Source organism: Hylaeus volcanicus, chromosome 7 (genome assembly GCF_026283585.1).
Source record: "Hylaeus volcanicus isolate JK05 chromosome 7, UHH_iyHylVolc1.0_haploid, whole genome shotgun sequence".
In the NCBI taxonomy this organism is placed as follows: domain Eukaryota; kingdom Metazoa; phylum Arthropoda; class Insecta; order Hymenoptera; family Colletidae; genus Hylaeus; species Hylaeus volcanicus.
In genome coordinates, this window is record NC_071982.1 from 1 (window position 1) to 19720 (window position 19720).

The 19720-nt window shown below is 41.9% G+C and overlaps 1 protein-coding gene and 1 long non-coding RNA gene across 4 annotated transcripts; one reads left to right on the forward strand and one right to left on the reverse strand.

Annotated features, from left to right (window-relative positions):
• Positions 1-2263: 2263 nt before the first annotated feature.
• LOC128879613 (uncharacterized) lies at positions 2264-4585 on the reverse strand. 2 transcript variants are annotated; one of them, XR_008457667.1, is made up of 4 exons: positions 4443-4585; positions 3478-3700; positions 3348-3409; positions 2264-3269 (listed from the first exon to the last, which is right to left on the reverse strand). It is a non-coding gene; the product is annotated as an uncharacterized LOC128879613 (long non-coding RNA). The 2 variants fall into 2 exon arrangements; XR_008457668.1 differs by having other exon boundaries at positions 3478-3648; positions 4443-4457.
• Positions 3540-7182, forward strand: LOC128879612 (26S proteasome regulatory subunit 6A-B-like). Of its 2 annotated transcripts, none has more exons than XM_054128926.1 (3): positions 3540-3678; positions 4262-5395; positions 5462-7182. In XM_054128926.1, the coding sequence occupies exons 2-3, from the start codon at positions 4289-4291 to the stop codon at positions 5573-5575; spliced, it is 1221 nt and encodes a 406-aa protein (XP_053984901.1). In that variant the 5' UTR covers positions 3540-3678; positions 4262-4288; the 3' UTR covers positions 5576-7182. The 2 variants fall into 2 exon arrangements, with proteins under 2 accessions (XP_053984901.1, XP_053984900.1); XM_054128925.1 differs by having other exon boundaries at positions 3655-3822.
• The last annotated feature ends 12538 nt before the right edge of the window (positions 7183-19720 follow it).

The following is a 19720-nucleotide window of genomic DNA, read 5'->3' on the forward strand; positions in this document are numbered from 1 at the left end:
CAAAGAGAAAATATATGTATATACTGCTTTAACAGTTTAGTAAATATCTTTTACCGTATTCACGGAGGAAAAATGAAAATTTATTTTCGTTACATAATCTAAAGAGTAACGTGATAGACTAGTATGATTCAAATGGCCAAAAATGGGAAAAAAAGATAACTTTTTGGTAACATCGTAACACCGTAACACCGTAACACCGTAACATCGTAACACCGTAACATCGTAACATCGTAACACCGTAACATCGTAACATCGTAACATCGTAACATCGTAACACCGTAACAGCGTAACATCGTAACACCGTAACACCGTAACATCGTAACACCGTAACATCGTAACATCGTAACATCGTAACAGTAACACTAACATCGTAACAGCAACAGTAACATTCTAACAGTAACGGTAACATCGTAACAGTAACAGTAACATCGAAACATCGTAACAGTAACGGTAACACCGTAACATCGTAACAGTAATAGTAACAGTAACATCGTAACAGTAACAGTAACATTCTATAGCGGGTTATCTCTATGCGGGTTATCTCTGCGAAAGTTATCTCTGCGAGGGTTATCGCTGGGTTAGGTCTGGGTTAGGTCTGGGTTAGGTCCGGGTTAGGTCTGGGTTAGGTCTGGGTTAGGTCTGGGTTAGGTCCGGGTTAGGTCTGGGTTAGGTCCGGGTTAGGTCTGGAAATGTTGAAAATAAATAATAAATAAAATGTTGAAATACTTACATATTGTTGTATGCGTTAACAGTGTTGTTATGTATTGTTGGGGCACCTTATACGTAGTTGATAATCTACCTGGAAAGATCGCATTTAAATGGAAACAAAGATGTTTGATTGATTAAAACCTCAGAATATTGAATTCAAGTCGATTAAGTGCCTTAAGAAGGAAGAACAAGTATTAAACCTATTCAGTAACAGTAACAGTAACAGTAACATCGTAACATCGTAACAGTAACGGTAACACCGTAACATCGTAACAGTAATAGTAACAGTAACATCGTAACAGTAACAGTAACATTCTATAGCGGGTTATCTCTGTGCGGGTTATCTCTGCGAAAGTTATCTCTGCGAGGGTTATCGCTGGGTTAGGTCTGGGTTAGGTCTGGGTTAGGTCCGGGTTAGGACTGGGTTAGGTCCGGGTTAGGACTGGGTTAGGTCCGGGTTAGGTCTGGGTTAGGTCTGGGTTAGGTCTGGGTTAGGTCTGGGTTAGGTCTGGGTTAGGTCTGGAAATGTTGAGAATAAATAAATAATAAATAAAATGTTGAAATATTTATATATTGTTGTATGCGTTAACAGTGTTATTATGTATTGCTGGGGCACCTTATACGTAGTTGATAATCTATCTGGAAAGATCGCATTTAAATGGAAACAAAGATGTTTGATTGATTAAAACCTCACAATATTGAATTCAAGTCGATTAAGTGCCTTAAGTACGAAGAACAAGTATTAAGCCTATTCAGTAACAGTAACAGTAACAGTAACATCGTAACATCGTAACATCGTAACAGTAACAGTAACATTCTAACAGTAACGATAACATCGTAACATCGAAACAGTAACATCGTAACAGTAACATCGTAGCAGTAACAGTAACATCATAACAGTAACACTAACATCGTAACATCGTAACAGTAACAGTAACACCGTAACACCGTAACATCGTAACATCGTAACATCGTAACAGTAATAGTAACAGTAACATCGTAACAGTAACAGTAACATTCTATAGCGGGTTATCTCTCCGAGGGTTAGGTCTGCGAGGGTTATCTCCGCGAGGGTTATTTCTGCGAGGGTTATTTCTGCGAGGGTTATCTCTGCGAGGGTTATCTCTGCGAAAGTTAACTCTGCGAGGGTTATCTCTGCGAAAGTTAACTCTGCGAGGGTTATCGCTGGGTTAGGTCTGGGTTAGGTCTGGAAATGTTGAAAATAAATAAATAATAAATAAAATGTTGAAATATTTACATATTGTTATATGCGTTAACAGTGTTATTATGTATTGTTGGGACACCTTATACGTAGTTGATAATCTATCTGTAAAGATCGCATATAAATAGAAACAAAGATGTTTGATTGATTAAAACCTCACAATATTGAATTCAAGTCGATTAAGTGCCTTAAGAAGGAAGAACAATTATTAAGCCTATTCGATCAACATGATTTAAGTTGTATTCTTATATGCAACGTGAAGAGGGTTAATAGCAACAAAAAATTGAGAGACAGCTTTCGTTTGGTTATGTGTTAGGTTACCTTTCACGCAGCTCAAATGTTCATTTATTTATTTAAATAGGTAGTTGGACAAATGACAATTTCATTTGCTATACACTCATAGGTTAGGTACGGAATACGTATTCCGTTACATTAAAGTGAATCTTTCACCAATAAATATAACATTGTACACTTCAACGTACTAATACATGTTTCTATCAAAGGGTGTACAACGTGTCGTCTTAAGGGGGAAAAAAGAAAATAAATAAATACATCTGTAACTAACATCCGATAACCTTCAGGTTGTTAACCTTTTGCACTTGAGAGATGACTGACAGTCCTAACTTAACCTCGATGTAGTTACTCCAAAAGTGACATGTGACTATCTACATTGATGCAGTAAATTTCAAGGTAGATAATGTTTACAAGGTTTAATTTTTATTTCAATGTAATTCCAATTATCAATCGTATAATTCTTTGACAGGTAAAGGAAACTTGATTATTAAATGTTAAATTAATTGCAATCGTATAACTTTCAAGCTAATATATATATATGGTTTTGCATTTACATTATACAAAGCTAGGAAAGCATTTTACAGTTGTTGATACATACTACAAGAAGAGAAGAAAAAAAAAAAGAAGAAAAGGCCTTGAATGCAAAAGGTTAATTCACACCTAGGTGACGAATCATACATAGTTACACCAATCGCATAGAGAAACTTGTCTTAATTTCGTTTGTTAACCAATGTATCATACGTTCCACAGTCCGATTCACACACTGTATCTTACTGACGCTACACTAACAATTGCACTCATCTCCAAACAATCAGGATCGGTGCGAACACCCACTTGTTGTCCAGGACGAGTTTTGTTGCGATTGTATCAGCAGAAGACACTCCTTTTGCAGGCTTCTTCTACTCTCGTACAAGCTTCTGGGCACAATCTTGAGAGAAAAAAAAAAAAGAAAAAAAAATGTACTCTAAGAAGGTATAACCTCGATTGACATTTCCCATCCGATAACCTCCGCTAACGTCTCCGATCACTTATCTTTCTTTTCTTCCTGCAAAATTGAAATTATGTTGGATTACTTCTCTTCTCTCATAAAGAAACCAACGATAACAGTCGAAATAGCAATAACCTTGTTTTACGTGCCACATCCCACAACCTTCGTATATTTGTTCGCTCGTCTTCCTCTTCTCCCTACGAAATATTATGTATGTCAGATAGGACTACAATCTCAGACTGTTTATAAATATAAAATTGCTTACCATAATCTTGGGAAAAGAATAACGCACGTTCTTTTCCTTCTTACCGACGACCTAAACTTGAGGTCCTAAAGCAACCTAAAGTAACAAGATTCGATGAGGTTATGCCGTTATGTCGCCTGTGCTATTCCCACTCCAGCTCGCCCCCGGCTCACACCAGCTCACTCTTGCTCACTGTTGTAAACGTATCGAAGGGAATAGAAGGTGTGTTGTTATAAAGTTGACTCTAGTGAGCAAAATTCCAGAAAACTCTCAAAACCTTACATATTTCATAGCTCTTACATTAGAAGGATAACGAAATTATTATAATAAATGTCCGGTCTTGAGGATAAAGCTCTTTGGGGAGAGGTACAAACTTCGCATTCATTTTGTACATGGTTAGGAAAGTTAGGGTTAGAGTAGAATGACAAGCGCGTATAAACCAACTCAAGATTCAATAATTCTACGTATTTTATGTTATAAGTTGCCTTTCTTAACGTTTAATATTCGATTTAAAATCGTTTTATTCTTGTCCTTTGAATATTTTCAAGATAAGCATTGCCCGTTAACATTGTAAACATTACTGATGAGTATTGCGAATGTTTATAACCACTACTTCATAGAAATGAAATTATTGTTTAACGAACGACTAGAGAAATTGTTTGTTATTTAGAATTAATAAAATTAAATAATTAAACAAAAAATCTACCTTCCGAGTGGACAGTGCATTAATATTTGTATATACCGTAAATGTATATAATTTGTAGTCTAGTTACTAGCTAATAATTTTAATTGTATTTATCCGTAGGAGACTTTGGGTGATGATGTTTCAAAAATGTCATTGGATCAAATTCGGTTGCGTACACGTGTGTTATATAACGAAATAACAATTATGAAAACCCAGTTAATACGCATCGAGCAAGATGTTCAGTTAGAAAATAATAAAATTAAGGAAAATACAGAAAAGATTAAAGTAAACAAAACTTTACCTTATCTGGTGGCTAATGTCATAGAGCTGTTAGACATCGACCCTCAAGATATGGGACAAGAAGACGGCGCAGTTGTTGATTTGGATGCTCAAAGGAAAGGCAAATGTGCGGTTATTAAAACTTCCACACGTCAAACATATTTTCTACCTGTGATTGGTTTGGTTGATGCGGAGGCCCTAAAACCTGGAGATCTGGTAGGTGTCAACAAAGACAGCTACCTTGTTCTTGAAACGTTGCCTGCTGAATACGATGCGAGAGTCAAAGCTATGGAAGTGGATGAGAGACCTACGGAACAATATTCAGACATCGGTGGTTTGGACAAACAAATTCAAGAATTAATAGAAGCCGTTGTCTTACCTATGACGCACAAACAGAAATTTGTAAACCTTGGTATCCAACCTCCTAAAGGTGTACTTTTGTATGGGCCACCGGGAACTGGCAAAACTTTGCTAGCCAGAGCTTGCGCAGCGCAGACAAAGTCTACCTTTCTCAAACTAGCTGGTCCACAACTTGTTCAAATGTTTATCGGAGATGGTGCAAAATTGGTAAGAGATGCGTTTTCGCTTGCCAAGGAAAAGGCACCAGCAATTATTTTTATCGACGAGTTAGATGCAATCGGTACGAAAAGATTTGACTCTGAGAAAGCTGGTGATAGGGAGGTACAACGTACCATGTTGGAACTATTGAATCAATTGGATGGATTTAGTTCAACTGCCGATATCAAAGTAATAGCAGCCACGAATCGTGTTGATATATTAGATCCGGCATTGTTAAGATCTGGTCGTCTCGATAGAAAAATTGAATTTCCGCATCCCAACGAAGAAGCCAGGGCGCGTATAATGCAAATTCATTCGAGAAAAATGAACATGTCTCCTGATGTTAATTTTGATGAATTGTCCAGATCTACCGACGATTTTAATGGCGCCCAATGCAAAGCCGTATGCGTAGAAGCTGTACGTAAACTAAATTTACGAATCACCATTTTCTTTTAGTATTATAATAGAAATTTATTTTTATAGGGTATGATAGCGTTGAGACGTACTAACGCGACTGCAGTTACACACGAAGATTTAATGGAAGCTATCAACGAGGTTCAAGCAAAGAAGAAAGCGAATCTTAGCTATTATGCTTAATATGCCTGATATGCTTTATCTGAAAACTTATTTAACAAGATATTTTCTTCTTGTTATCGATTCATGTGATATATTATTGCGGTAGATTTGTGCAGATTGTACTGGCAGTTCTAAGAAATAACTGGTGAGAAGAGGGGGGAGAGAGAGAGAGCTATTGTAAGTGCGATAAACTTACAAGTGTAATTGTAACCAAATAAACGGACATTAATTCTTATAAAGGAAGTAATTATACAAAAGGTGTTAGTGAAGTTGAATCACCTCGAACCTCCAGGCCCAAAAAGATTACTCCAACGATTTTCCCTTCGTTCACTTATTTTAATCAACCACGGTTTGAATCGTCGTTTTACACAAATATTGTTTTCTAAAGTCCGACTCTGATGCTCTGTTATAATCTCATTTGCTACCTGATATTTCTCTATTTGACTCTTTACTACCAACTCTAATACCTTCTCATACAGCGATAACTTATTAATTGGCCTACAACCCTTTGCTGTTTTTGCTTTCTTTATCATCATTCATCGTTTCATCATTGTTATTATAGTTTTGCAAGGAAAAAGTATGAGACGATAACGACGCGATCAACCTGTACATATATGTATGTATTATACCAAAGTGTACCACCTCTCCATTCGATTTCACTCTCTTCCGTTCCCTCCTGGCTGTAACTCGGTTTTCCGACGTTGTCTCTGTCTGCATACAAGAGACGAACAATGCTGGATTTTAATATGACGCATCCGCAGTCGCGTTTCCATGACTAACGGCAGCTTTCATTTATTGTCGCTCGAACACTGTCTCGACGTTAGTACTTCAACATCTCTGCGGACAATCATAGTCGTTGAGAGAGGGTGGTTGAAATGGAATAGAAGAAGATGAAAATATTGATGAATCCACCGTTGCACGGTTTGCAATTTTAATGCCAGTATTACAAGAGACCAGTTCGTTGTTCCTTTCCGGCTTGCGAAACCGCTGAATTTACATTTCCGTTTGCGCAGATAACTAGAAGCGTATCGATGTCACTTATAGATTAGATAATATTCTTCCTCTTGTGCTCTTGTACCGAGTGCTTTAAACAGTGTCGTGATTCGAGCGACCAAACGAGCGAGATGAAATTCTTATTATTCCGTAAAGCCTCGTGAAAGAGATTCTCTCATAGTCTTCTAACGAGACTGAATTTCTCGAAATTCGTTTACGTGAAACGAGTAATAGTCGCGTCTCGATGTTTTGCATCCAAAGCATCTGTCGCGTCGCGAGACACCCTAATTACGGTCGCTTCCTTGTCTTTCCGTAGCCTTCATTTTCTTTTGTTTATCAGTGCCACCAGCTGGACTAGTAGAAAACACGACGCGCGGCTGGAATTACACTCGGATTAATTGTGCGTTAGTTGTGCGTGTGACGAGGCCGACGCAACGTTAGTCTTATCGCAGAGAGACGTGCCGAGTTTGTATAACTAATAGTACTGTGCAAGACTGACTTCGATATGCTACAGCCAAGCTATTAGTATTAAACGAAAACTTTCTTCATTCGTTGGCTCAATGTTGGCTTTCGTTTTACCTCGAGTTTCTTGATCGTTTATCTGCGCAAAAAAAAAGAAAAAAAGAAAAGAAAAAGAAGATAGAGACAGAAATAAAAACGCATAGTCACGGCAAACCATTTGCCGGATCTTGACAGTTTTTAAGGATGGAAGGCAGGACGCGAGACGAGCAATTTAACTCGACATTTTCGTTTACTCTCCGTCATCGGACGGAGGCTTCGCCTTCGTTTCTTTGTGACAACGCAGCCCGTAGACACTGGGGAATAGATGGCGGACTTGAGAAAAGAAGATGATAAACGAATACAAGTTTGCGATAAATATGTTATTCGGGACCAGGAGAAATGATCCGCTTTGGCTTGGAGATTTTGTCGCTAGATATTTGTAGGGTAGCCCGTTTAACTTGGGATGAATTTCTAAACAGAGGCGATATATTTCAATGAATTGTTATTCGATAGTATAGGTGTAGATGAATCAGTGAAGCCAGATCCGAGGAAAATAAATATCTGGACGGAACCATAAAAAGAGGTAGCGTCCCTGATTGAAATTGGGATGTTGATTGAGTGTCGAAGATTGAGGATGGCCATGTTTTCGGGATACGATTTCCAACGCTGGAAAAGCTCGATTTTCTCTCGAGCCTCGTGCCGGAATGTTTACCACACTACTATGTATAATATTTATCGCGGAGACTCGCGTAGACTCGCGGTGCCAGAGAAAAATACATGTATATGTATAATAAACGTAACGTGTGTCCTTTTTCGTTGCAAGTACAGCCTCGTCTGTTACGAGTTTCTCTGTGTTTAACGAGAAACCGCATCCGGCCGAGCGATCAAAGCTTCCAGAAGCCTGACAAGCCTCGATGACCGTCGATCGCTTCGGTTTCCCGTCGTCGCAAGCTCCGATGAGCAGGCTTTTTTCATCGCGGCCTGCACAGACGGTTCGCCTCGTAAAAGCTCCTTTTCCCTTTTCACGGTGTAGGTGAACCTAACTTTGCCCTCCTACGGATAAAATTAACTCTCTGCTAGCCCGACTATTCTTCCCGTGTCATTTTTCTAGCTCTAGTGTTTTCACGCGTCCGTAAAATAACAAGCTAACTTTTCATTTTTTTCCTTCACCAATATGCGTGTTTAAATGCATTTTGCAACCAGAGTCGCGTCGCGTCGCTTCGATGCGAAATTCCTTTAAACTTTCAAAGCATCTTCGTCGTTGTCTTGGGAAACATAACTCTGTCCGAGAATACAATCAGCGGCAAGCATCGTGGAATGTAATTAAGCCAGAGTTACCGACGGAACACGAGTGATGTCAAATTATGGGCTAACATTGTCCCCCTCCTCTCTCTCTCTCTCTCTCTCTCTCTCTTCCTCTTCCTCTTCCTCTTCCTATACTAATCGTCTCGGTTCGTCATAGCGATTTATTTCCTGCCAACCGATACCTTTCCTCGTTATACGGTCCGCGTTCCATCCTTTCGTACTTTGGTAATAGCCGACCGGGACGGGAACTCGGTACATTTCCTCCGATATCATTGCAAAAGGGGCACCACTACAGTTCAAACCGTCAACCGTCAACCGTCTTCAAACGGAATTAATTTATTGTACATATTTTCCTTGATGGAAACAGGATCAATGACGAGCCATGTTTTTACGCGAGATTAGTTTTCTCTGTTCGCATTTAGACGGGTTTGTTGATGCAACGCTGAAACCATATCGGTGATAACCGACGGCCAATCGATAACACATCGCCGCTCAAACATTATTTCATCGCACCGCTTCGCTAACCACTGTTATATTCTCTCGATGAACGAATACCATCTATGTACTATTCGCCATCTCTTACGACGCGACGAGATATTATGCCGATGCCAGCACGACGGTCTACTAGTATTATTGTTTGCTAGTTTAACGGTTGATTTGTAACGCGATTCTAAAACCAAACAAATATTTTCGATCCGTCCTTGTAATTCGTGTAGGAGGATTTTGCGATTTCTCGTGTCGGTCTCTTTTCCGTCTTAAAAACGCATTAACGTTCGCTATCGACGAGTACATGGAACGTTTCTTAATTACGAGAGAAAAATTGCGCACCAGTCTGAGATTCGTGCTCGCCAACTCAAGTTTAATCGTTCCGTTGGTTCATTGTTACGTTCGAACGACAAATCGCTTTGAGTGCTGATAATGATGATTGTTTCGGCGAAATTTGTGCAAGTATAAAGGCATAAAAGGTCTTTAAATCTACCTTTTGTTGGATAAAAAGCGATCGCTTCTTTTAGAGACTGCTAAGATTGTACGTACGTATCCAAGTCGACATTTGGAATGATATTTCCAGCAAAACGCGTGTTTACTATGTACTTGGCTGCTTATCAAACTTATTAATTTGTCGGACGTATCTATTTGAAAGTCAACATTTGCATCGTTTCGTTGAGGGTCCTCGTGCAGGTTAGAGTACATACTCGTGTATGTAAACGATAGGAAAATTACGTGGTTTTAACGGTGCGGTCTGAATTATAGCAGTTTTACAGCAAAGTCTGGAAACAACGCACCAATCGCTGGAGGGTACACGTTCGAATACGAACGCGAAGAAACGTAGACGGTGGCATGGCGGTGGGGACGACCGCGACTATGGATTTCGGCGGGCTGCGATTCAACCGACACGGGAGGGGACTATTGGCAAAGTTTTGAGATATAGGAATACTTGTTTTTGCAACAGCGAGCCGAATCCGCGAGTTTAAAGAGACGACACGTACTATAGCCGCGTTGGAAAATGACGAGCAAAGACCAGCGGCAAGGGAGTGCTGTAACAAACACAATGTGTTTACGAATCTCTAATCATCGAACGCTTTGTTCCAACTTGAACAGTTAAATCGCCAAATATATGATCACAGAGTGTTTTTAGCTGCAGCTAAACGAGGAGACGTGTATGCTTATTTTGTTGCGTCGCGTCGTTTGATATCATTTGCTCTTCTAATTTCGTTCAAGTTACGTTTCTTAATCTGACAATGAACGTGCGTGCAACATTCTGCGAACCGCTTCGAGAAAAACACTTGGTTCCCATGCATCGCGATCAGGCCTCTAATAACCCTGTGTTAGCCCTGTTGTGCATCTTGATGGCATATCGGTATCCATTACCCCCTTTCCGCACGTATAGCGCCACAGCCGCGTACCACCGATTAGTTTGCTAGTTTATCGTTTAAAACCGACTCGACTCGACTCGACGCGAACCGCTTTCCCAAAGACACGGCCTGAAACCACGACGATGGCAATGGCGACGACGCCGACGCCGACGCCGACGGCCGAGAACGAGTCGTTCGTAAACTCGAACCGTAGTTAAAACCACCGGTTGCCACTCGCCTAGCTCATTTCGATTACTCCCGAAACCTCTTGAAATGTTTTCGAACCTCGATCCTTTGTTTACGTTACAGCTACATTTACATGTAGACCGCGATAAAGATGACCTAGCCGATGAAATAAACAGCGGCAGCCGTGTCGTTGGGTTGGCCAGAATCAAACAAGCACGCGAACGTACGGCCAGAACCGTGTTTCTTTTGTGTTAATAACAATTAAGCGACTCAAGTCGAATAACGATAACCGACAGCCAGTTGTCGACGGGTGGACTTTCGAATTTGTAATTCCTGTACAAGCAATTTGATACAGCGTCACGTAACCTTTGCTTTCCGAAAATCGTTTGCATACCGCTCAACGAGTTTTGCATCGATCGTTTCTATTCCATCCATTAAACCATTGTCCTTTATGCGAGAAAAGTTCTCAAGACGCGCAGAGCGACGCCGACGCCGACGCCGACGTTACATATGTATTTGACGTAGGAAACGCGACGACCGGGTTGCTTGTAGACAACGGATATCCGAATCCAGACTCGCGTCTCAAGGAATACGCTTCAAGCTCGAATAAAACAATGGAGATTCGAGACGAAGAGAATGCTGGCTGTTTTCGTTGGCGCACCAGGAAAGGTGCTCGCGTAGAAATGTACGCGTATCTATGGTAACTGCAAGCTTCTCGAGCTGCCCTCGGTGCGGCTGCTGTCTTTCTTTTTATTCTCTTCGTATTTTACACCGTTTCTCCGTTCACCTTTCTTATTTCTCCTTTTTAATTCCGTAAACGATCAAATTTTTCAAACAAAACCGTCGTTTGTTGGATAAAATTGCTCGTTCCTATAATAATTATATGCTAATTAATTTCTCGTGTTTTTGCATGTTTGGAAAAACTGTCCAAGAAATTAGTTGAAATGTTTCGTTACTTGTTTCGAGTGACGGGGGTCCGTAAGTACGTAACGATCAAGAATTTCGCGAGAGAGCTCCAAGCTGAAGCAAAGTGAAATGTTGCTCGTTTAATCGATCCCGTGTCGTTCCCCCTTTTTTTTTCTTTTCCCTCTGATATCGACTGCCAATCGGATTTCAAATGATCGCTCGCCAGCGGGTTTAGGGTAAATTTAGGAATTTAGGAAGGTTTTCCAGGCGAGAGTAGAGGGCGACGAAGAAAGAGATTCAATCGGGAGGAAGCAATTTGCTGGCAGGTCCGATCCAGTGACATTCACTGTTCGATCATTCCTTGTGGGGCTGTTCCGGCTCGACCCTCGTAATTGACCAAAGTTTCCAAGCCCCGAGCCCCGCTACGCTCGTGCTGCCGTGCGCGAGATTAATTTCTGTAGGTTCAAGGCCTTTCTCTGTAACGCGACACTTGGATGCTGGCATCCTTAATTGTAGTTGACTGGGTTTCGATCTCGTTTCGTTTAGACCAAATTAAGTCCCTCGAGTATCTAGGGAAAGTAGAAAATAGACCGACGCGACGTAACAGAGAAAAGAAAAGAAAAGAAAAGAAAAGAATAAAAAATACAACATCTTGTACGACATGGACGACGTACTTTGGGTTCGGATCCCCGAGGGTAACACGGAAGGATTTACGGTGATCGATACTCGGATCTCTATAGAACCGTGAATTACGATCAGCAGCTCAGGGCTGCGTATCTGTCGTCGTTGTTTCAGTTCCCCCGAAATGGAAATATCTACCGAGAACACACGTTTCCCAGGGTAATAGCTTCGATGAATAGAAATTATAGACAGAAAAAATGTTGGTTCGTTTCGCGATATAGCAAAAAGACTCGATGATATTTTCCAAAAGTATACCATATAGGTGTGGCAAGTGACAAGTACAGTGTACACGTTACGAGTTGCAAATGTGTGACTGGAGAAAAATGAGAAACGCGAGGGAAAATTTTGTTTAAAGAGCAATTCTTTGACGAATGGTTTACGAGACTCGGAACTTTACCTTTCGCTATCTCCTCTGCTATCCTACCCCGGATACTTTGTACTCGCGTACTCGTAGGAAATTATGCAGCTCGATTGTTTTCCTGGAAAGTGAAACAAAGTTTGTAACGTTTACGGGTACCCAGGTGTCCCTGGCCGCTCGCTACTTTCGCAGAGTCTTTTCGAGTCTCGTAAGTTACAAATTGCCAAGTGGTTTTCCGCTGATACCGTTTACATTTCGGCCTGTGTTTCTTCCTCCACTCTTGGTCACCTCTATGCGCGATGTACGCTTATGCTAAAAATACCAAACTTTCTATTTTACTCGTCGAAAACTTTTCCGTCAAATCATCTCGCACGCACGCACGCACGCACGCACGCACGAACGCGATGCCGATGGACGGAAATGCGTGCATACGAAACTCGAGTGCGTGTATGTGTGTGTATTCACGTAAAAAACGTATGACGCTCGTTCAGACGCGAATTGTAATTGTGTCGTGGTTAACGAGAACAGGCACGTGCCGCAAGTAATCAGATTATTTTCTCTAGAATCGGTTAACTCGATTATTTTAACGTGACGCGGTACGAGACTCCTGCTACTGCATTACGCTCACCGTTGACGAATAACGTCGAAACATGCAGTTTCTAAGAGCAGAAGAAAACCTGTGCAGTGTGCAAACGATTCGCTGAAAATGTTGCGAAAACTCTGCAAACTCTCCCATCGATATTAACTGAATGCGGATAAAAAATAAACACCTAATTAGTCGTGAAACACACAGCGCAAAATTACGTATAATTAAATGTTCTTTTTCACCGTATTCAGCTGTCAAATGGCTTGACGCGATGAAAATGTCGTTATCGTGGTATCTGTAACGATTTTAAAAATAGCATGTCAGTCTTGGATGAAGCGACGACTAAGCGTAAAAGGAAGCGCGGATATTTTGTAATTAACGAAATAATTTATCGAGCTACCGAGTACAAGGGCTGCAAGTTACTTTCATAAAAATTCCAGAGCCGATGGAAAAATAAATAAAACGAGGGAGAACGATGGCTGTGGGGAGATGGTGGAAAAATGATGTTATTAAAACTAGCGTACCGAACGACCGCGGCAACGTCGACGCCGACGCCGACGCCGACGTGGCGTACCGTGGTGTTGCATGGTCATGTTTTCTCACTCGAGAGGATTTTACTATCATAAGATAGAGTTTTGCAAGTAAAGTAATTAATTCATTGTAATTATTAACAAAAAATACGGCTTGGAACGCTTAAAAAGGAAATTTTGCTTGCGCCATATCGTAGATATTAAAAGGGTTGCTCGTAACCACTAAGGCGGTTCCAAGACGGTTTGGAACTCGTGACAATTTTCAATCCCTAGAGAACGGTTCGGTAGTATAAAGTAAAAAAAGGAAATTGAAAAACAATATCGACATCCTGGCCAACTTGTTTAAGGGTGTGGGTAGATTACGCGGTTTGTAACGCGATGGAACTGCGATGTAGCGGCGCCGGGGCGTCGCGCGTTATGTAAAATCTTTGTCAATCAATTTTTCTTTACTGAGAGACGCGAGAAATTTGTCCTAGCAAATAGTAGGGTAGCAAACATTCGCGATACGAATGTTTAAAGCAAAAGTCCTCCGAATCGACGCGACGCGACGCGACGCGACCGACGAGTTCCACGGTGTTTTGTAGAGAATAGCCGGGTACTTCGAATCGTGGGCATTAATATTTCGGCATAATGTGCCTATCCGAGATATACGACCAGCGATTTCTGGCTGCGAACTGCTCGTGAAGTTTATCGCCGCCCCTTTCGTGTCGGACGTCGCTCGATGACAGAAAAACTCGCGGAAAGAGAATTTATACGAGCCGTCGACCCTCTCAGTTCCCAAGGACTTGCTCTGCTTTTGTCACCAACCTGCTCCGTCCTTGGTCGTGATTTATCTTGACGAGAACTGGCCGAACCTTTGATGGCCATGGTTGCGAATTAATGCGGTCAACCAACGCCGAGACGCAACAATTTCTCCGAAATTTCAAAATCAAGCCTCGTTCTCGCAGTGAAGGAAAAAGTGAAAGTGAAATTTAATTCAACTCGAAATTTGAATTGGAAAGGAAAATTTGATGGATCGATGTTGACGAGCGTTGCTTCATCGTATCGTCAACGAGCAATTCCATTTTTGCCCTTTCTCTTCGGTACTTTCGAGTTTCGAGACGGGTACTCTGCAAACTCGGCTCGAGTTTAGCGAATCCAAGATACAATAGGCCGTGCAGTTTAATCCAGCTCGTGATTAATCCAGTGGAGAAACTTGCCTCCGTGAAAACTTGATCCTCTTTGCTCGAAAAGACGAATGGACGAAAGATGATAGTTCCATAGTCGGTCGCGTCGTGTTTAAACTTGAATTGTTTCGGTTCCGTTTACCAATTTGATCCGTTTATGGAACATATTCGATTGCAATCCGATGCAATCCAATGTTCTACGTACACCTATAACAGCGGTACGGTAAACGGATCGATATCGATATCGCATCATTGGCTTATTAAAGGTAAAGAGAAAATATTTCATTTATAGGCGTCGACTGTGGCACGATCAACAGTCGATTCACAGTTAACTGCGAGAAATCATTCACCGAAAAGCATGTACGATTACGAAATGGCACCGTCTACGTCTGGCTGCGTCTGTATCGAGGTTCACGGTGTTTCACGTGAGCCGACACACACATATCCGTTCATCTTTAACGCTCAAGGGTCCTTCGGTTCCCGTGAAAATAATACGATAGTGGCAGAAATGCTGAGCCGTAGTTCCTTTGAGTACCAAGCGCATTTTAGGGGTTTAAAGTGCTCGAGAGAATCCCAAGGGGTTCTTCCACACCCTTCTTCTTCTCCCTTCATGCGCTTCCATCTCTTCCGCTTTGTAGAATAGAATTAAGTATACGTCGCGAAGAACAGATCGGCTCAAGATAAGGATAATGAAAACTGTCTATTCGCGGTCGCGTAAGAAACATTACAAACAACGCGAACAACCAACATCCTATTTTCTCATTGTCGCATACAAGTGATGATGATGATGATGATGATGATGATGATCATAGTCGATGGGACATTCTTTCATGTCCTGATCGCAAACAGGTGCTCGACAACTCTCCGAGCCAATTTTTATTACGATTACCAGCTGGTCAGCTTGTTCCGGGTGGTAACAAAGCTCGAACAAATTTTACGGCTTCGTTATTATCGAGAGCGTTCACATTGTTGAGGCTTTTACTTTGAACGGCATGTACATACGTAACGATCGAACGTTCCTAATCATCGTGCACTTTGGAAAGCTCTCGACCCGACCGCGCCACTCCGCGCCGCGCCGCGCCGAGTGCAAGCACTAGCACTAGGCGATGCACTAGGCAAACCTTTGCCTAGAACCTTCCGTGGAAGGAAAGCCACGGAGAGGCCAGAGAGACCATCGGGAGAGACAAAGGGAGCAACAGTGGTGGTCGGGGCCGGGGCGGCGGCGGGAATGAAGGGAGAGAAGGGTTGGAACTAAATGCGCTAGTATGTGCAAACTAGCATTCGATCAAACAATTCTGCACAATGGCCGCAGACACTTGTCCTGCGTACCTGGCTCGTCCACAATTCCTTTGGCAGTCACCCCTGTTTGCTGACTTTGTCAGCCGTTCCTCGAGCTGACTGCAGACTTTTTCATTCCCGATATTCACGTGTTCGGATCTCGCTTCTATTGATTTACCAATTAATCGACGGTTCGTTAGATCCGTTGTCAACCTCGATTATTTATCGATCGTGTCGAAATGACGTCCCGTAAATCGAAATATAATGTAACGGGGTGTTTTGTCGCAAAGAAAACGGCTTCGGTTATCTTTCCGCGCCAACAGGCTCGAGGAAAGACGAGGAAAGTCGAGGTCGAGGAACGGCCGGGAGTGGGACAGTCGGCCGCTACTTAAGTTAACGAGAATATAATCGATGATGTACCGCCTCGTGGCTTAATCACGCGCAAAGATAAAACCGTCCTCTTTATCACTGGCCCGAGTTGAATCCAACAACCCTCGTGTCATCTGGCTACCCTTAGCCTCCTCGTGGGACGCTCGTTATGCGTCTGCAGACAGAGCAAGATTTCATTACGCCGCGCCGTGCTCTCTAACAAGACTTTTTTTACGGATCCCAGCGACGTACATAGCTACGTACATACATTTCACTGGTTCAATTAGACGGAACTACGGACTGATGTCAAGCTTGAATAACCTCTTATTATTCTTTCCGCGTTTTTTACTAGTCGAGACAATTCAAGAAAACTAACGTGACTAACAACAACGAGTCTATAAAACCGAGTACGCCTATAAACTTCCGAGAACATCGTAAAGAAAAATTCCATTCGTGCGTAAATTTCTCCCACGGTAGGCAATTTTACGACTGATTTTACGCACTTTTCCAATTCGCAACAGCCACTCTTTTCCTCCTTTACTTTCCTTCAGTCCTCTTCATACTTGGTATTCCTTTAGATAGGAATACCTACTTACGGTGCAACAGAGCCTGTTTACACTTGCCAAGCTTCGATGGGGTAGTTTGTAGGCTTGTGCACCTTCGTTCAAGATTAGACACGATCCCGGCTCCGCTCTCTTGGATTTCGAGTAATGAGAATCGAGTTTTTACGCGAAACCCATTTCTCTACAATTTTGTTTAAAACATCGCAACGGTTAAACGATTTACCACCGACTCGTCTCTCTATACTTGCTTTGCTGACAATTATTACGTAGCCAAAGGGATATAGACTTTGCCTGATTATGGATTATCTTCTCGTTGGATGACATTCACTGGCAGAGATGGCTGCACGTATATCTATTGGGAACCCAAGTCTAGTCGACGTCGCTAGTAACAGCTTTGAACCGCATTTCTAATTTCTCGTCGAGTTTATAACGTTATTAACGTTCACGCGATATGCTCTATCAAGTTCTTCAAGTTCTCGCCTTCTTTTACCACAACGCACATGTATGTCGATTATTTTTACCGCGTCGCGTCGCGTCGCGTCGCGCCGCGTCGTCGTCAAACACGCATTCGATTACTAAATAACAGTTAATTATTCGAATTTATATTAATCCAATTGATAGATTGTATCCAATTGTAGAAAGGTGCAATGTTATAGACGAAGCGATACTTGTTAATTTTTCATTCGTTGAATCAAAGTGCAAAGCTGCACAGATATTTCACTGAATGACATTACGTTCGACAGATTGGCTTTGATTTTGCACATGACGTGATGTGACGCGACGCGACGCGACGCGACGATCGTTCCGCGTGATAATAGCGTTGATAAACCAACTTTAGTTTACGTGTCGATTACTTTGAAACAATACATAGCTGGTAAATTAATGAAACTGGAAACTGGAGTTTTTTTTGTCTTTAAACAAATAAAGAAAAGCGCGATAAACGTTTTCTTAGGGCTCGACATGTAAACTATCATGCGATAGCGATGCCGTGAAACGTTTCTCATAGACTGGCCGATACGTTCGGGTATCGAGTCGATCGGCCATCCGACCGACCGCGAACGTCGCCTCGCGACCAGAGATTATCAGGCGATTCGCGAGACCAGAAAGAAAACCGCTGCCAAGAATCTAGTATCGACGAAAGGAACGCTGGTCTGCCGTTGACTTGGCGAATAGAAATACGGGTCAACGGGTATCCCGAACAGAAATAATGCTCCAACATGAGTGGAGTCTTGTCGAGCGAATGGTACGCTCGATTCGCGAGTGTACTCTTCTTTTCTTTTCCTTTCCTTTCCTTTCCTTTCCTAAATCGTTTGTAACGCAAAGCGTAGCGATCAAGTTGACTGGATCGTCCGACAAGTACGTTTCAAGCAACCGAGTTTCTTCAAATTTTTTAATTTACGGGACAAAAGTTGTTGTCACGTTACGTTAGATATTTTTCTGTACTCCGATATCGACTCAAAGTTACGATGCGTAAATTAGAGAAAAGGCTTTCGGCATTGCAAGAACCTTGTCCAAGTGAAAGCTTTCGAAATACATCCGATGGAAACCGATTCCATCTGTCGTGCCGACATAATCGCCTCCGACGCCGACCAGTCATTTTAGTAGAATCAGATTCAACTGATTGTTCGGAAACGTTAACAAAGATCTCACTTTGCTTTCAGATTCTCTGCGTGTAATTTCGAAAGCGCAAACCCAAGTATTATAATTTCTAATAACTTTGGAAGACGAACTGCTATCCCGAAATATGCCTAGGATTCGGTAAATTCTGGATGCACCGTAGCATTGAAACGACGCGACGCGACGCAACGCGGCGATGTAATTCTCCTTTTACTAAAAGTACATTTATTAGTTACGATTTCGCACAAGTCGCAGGTGTTGGTCGTTGGAACGAAATGGTCCGTAGTTGACGACTGATATTAAGTTCCGGAAGCAAAGTACACTCGAACGGTCGCAGTCGGACCTTTTCGCTAAATTAATTTCAGACGCTTGCCAAAATAAATTTTTCACGGCATCGAGTTGATCCACTATACGCGTACACGGCTTGTGTTGCAATGTCACAGTTATCGAATGTTTGCCATCATTTGTTTTTACTTAAAATCTCTTAGGTAGAAGGTATCTTGCAGCTGTACGTGTACATGTATTATAATAAGAGCATGCAGTTGATAATAGTAATTATCTGCTATTCCGGTTATTCCCGTTTTGCTTGTTGTTGGAAAAATCGATTGGTTGGGAAATCGGTAAATCGATCATCCGCAGGATTACCGAGAAAGTGGTAGTGGCGTAATTTCAGCAGAGTTCGACGGAGCGTACTTTAGCTCCGTGTTATTTCTTCGTGTTTCCGCGTGGCGAGAGTCACGACATTTTTTTGCAACGGTGATTTTTCGAGGCAGTCGGATTATACGGTTGTCGGACGCAGAGCACTGGGAACTTGTCGTTTGATACCGAAGCGATGAAATCGAGCGTGATAATCGATTTCTATCGACCCATGATAATTAAACGTAACCACCTTTCCCCCCGAGATTTGGTCCGTTTTACACGATCGAAATCCTCCGAGAACATTAACTGTTCGTTTGCCGTTGCTTTGATATACTCGTACATAATTATATTTCGTCGACGGAATAATTTTAATTAACATTTCTCCGAGCATTCTCTCTACTCGACTGCAAAGTAGACGTACGACCAACATTTCATTTAGATCCTAAGGAAGAATCTTTGTCTATCCGGAAAGGGGAAATGTTCAGGATCGAGGGAGAGAACTTGCATCGTGAGATTAAAGACGTCTGGAGAAGACAATCTTTTAAAATAACCGCGTGGACCGAATATAATTCGCGAGGAGAGACAGACAGAGAGAGAGAGAGAGAGAGAGAGAGAGAGAGAGAGAGAGAGAGAGA

Coding starts and splice junctions, on each gene's coding strand:
- LOC128879612 (XM_054128925.1), top strand. CDS start 3,787: ATGTCCGGTCTTGAGGATAAAGCTCTTTGGGGAGAG. Junction 3,823..4,261: donor ATAAAGCTCTTTGGGGAGAG/GTACAAACTTCG, acceptor ATTTATCCGTAG/GAGACTTTGGGTGATGATGT. Junction 5,396..5,461: donor AAGCCGTATGCGTAGAAGCT/GTACGTAAACTA, acceptor TTATTTTTATAG/GGTATGATAGCGTTGAGACG.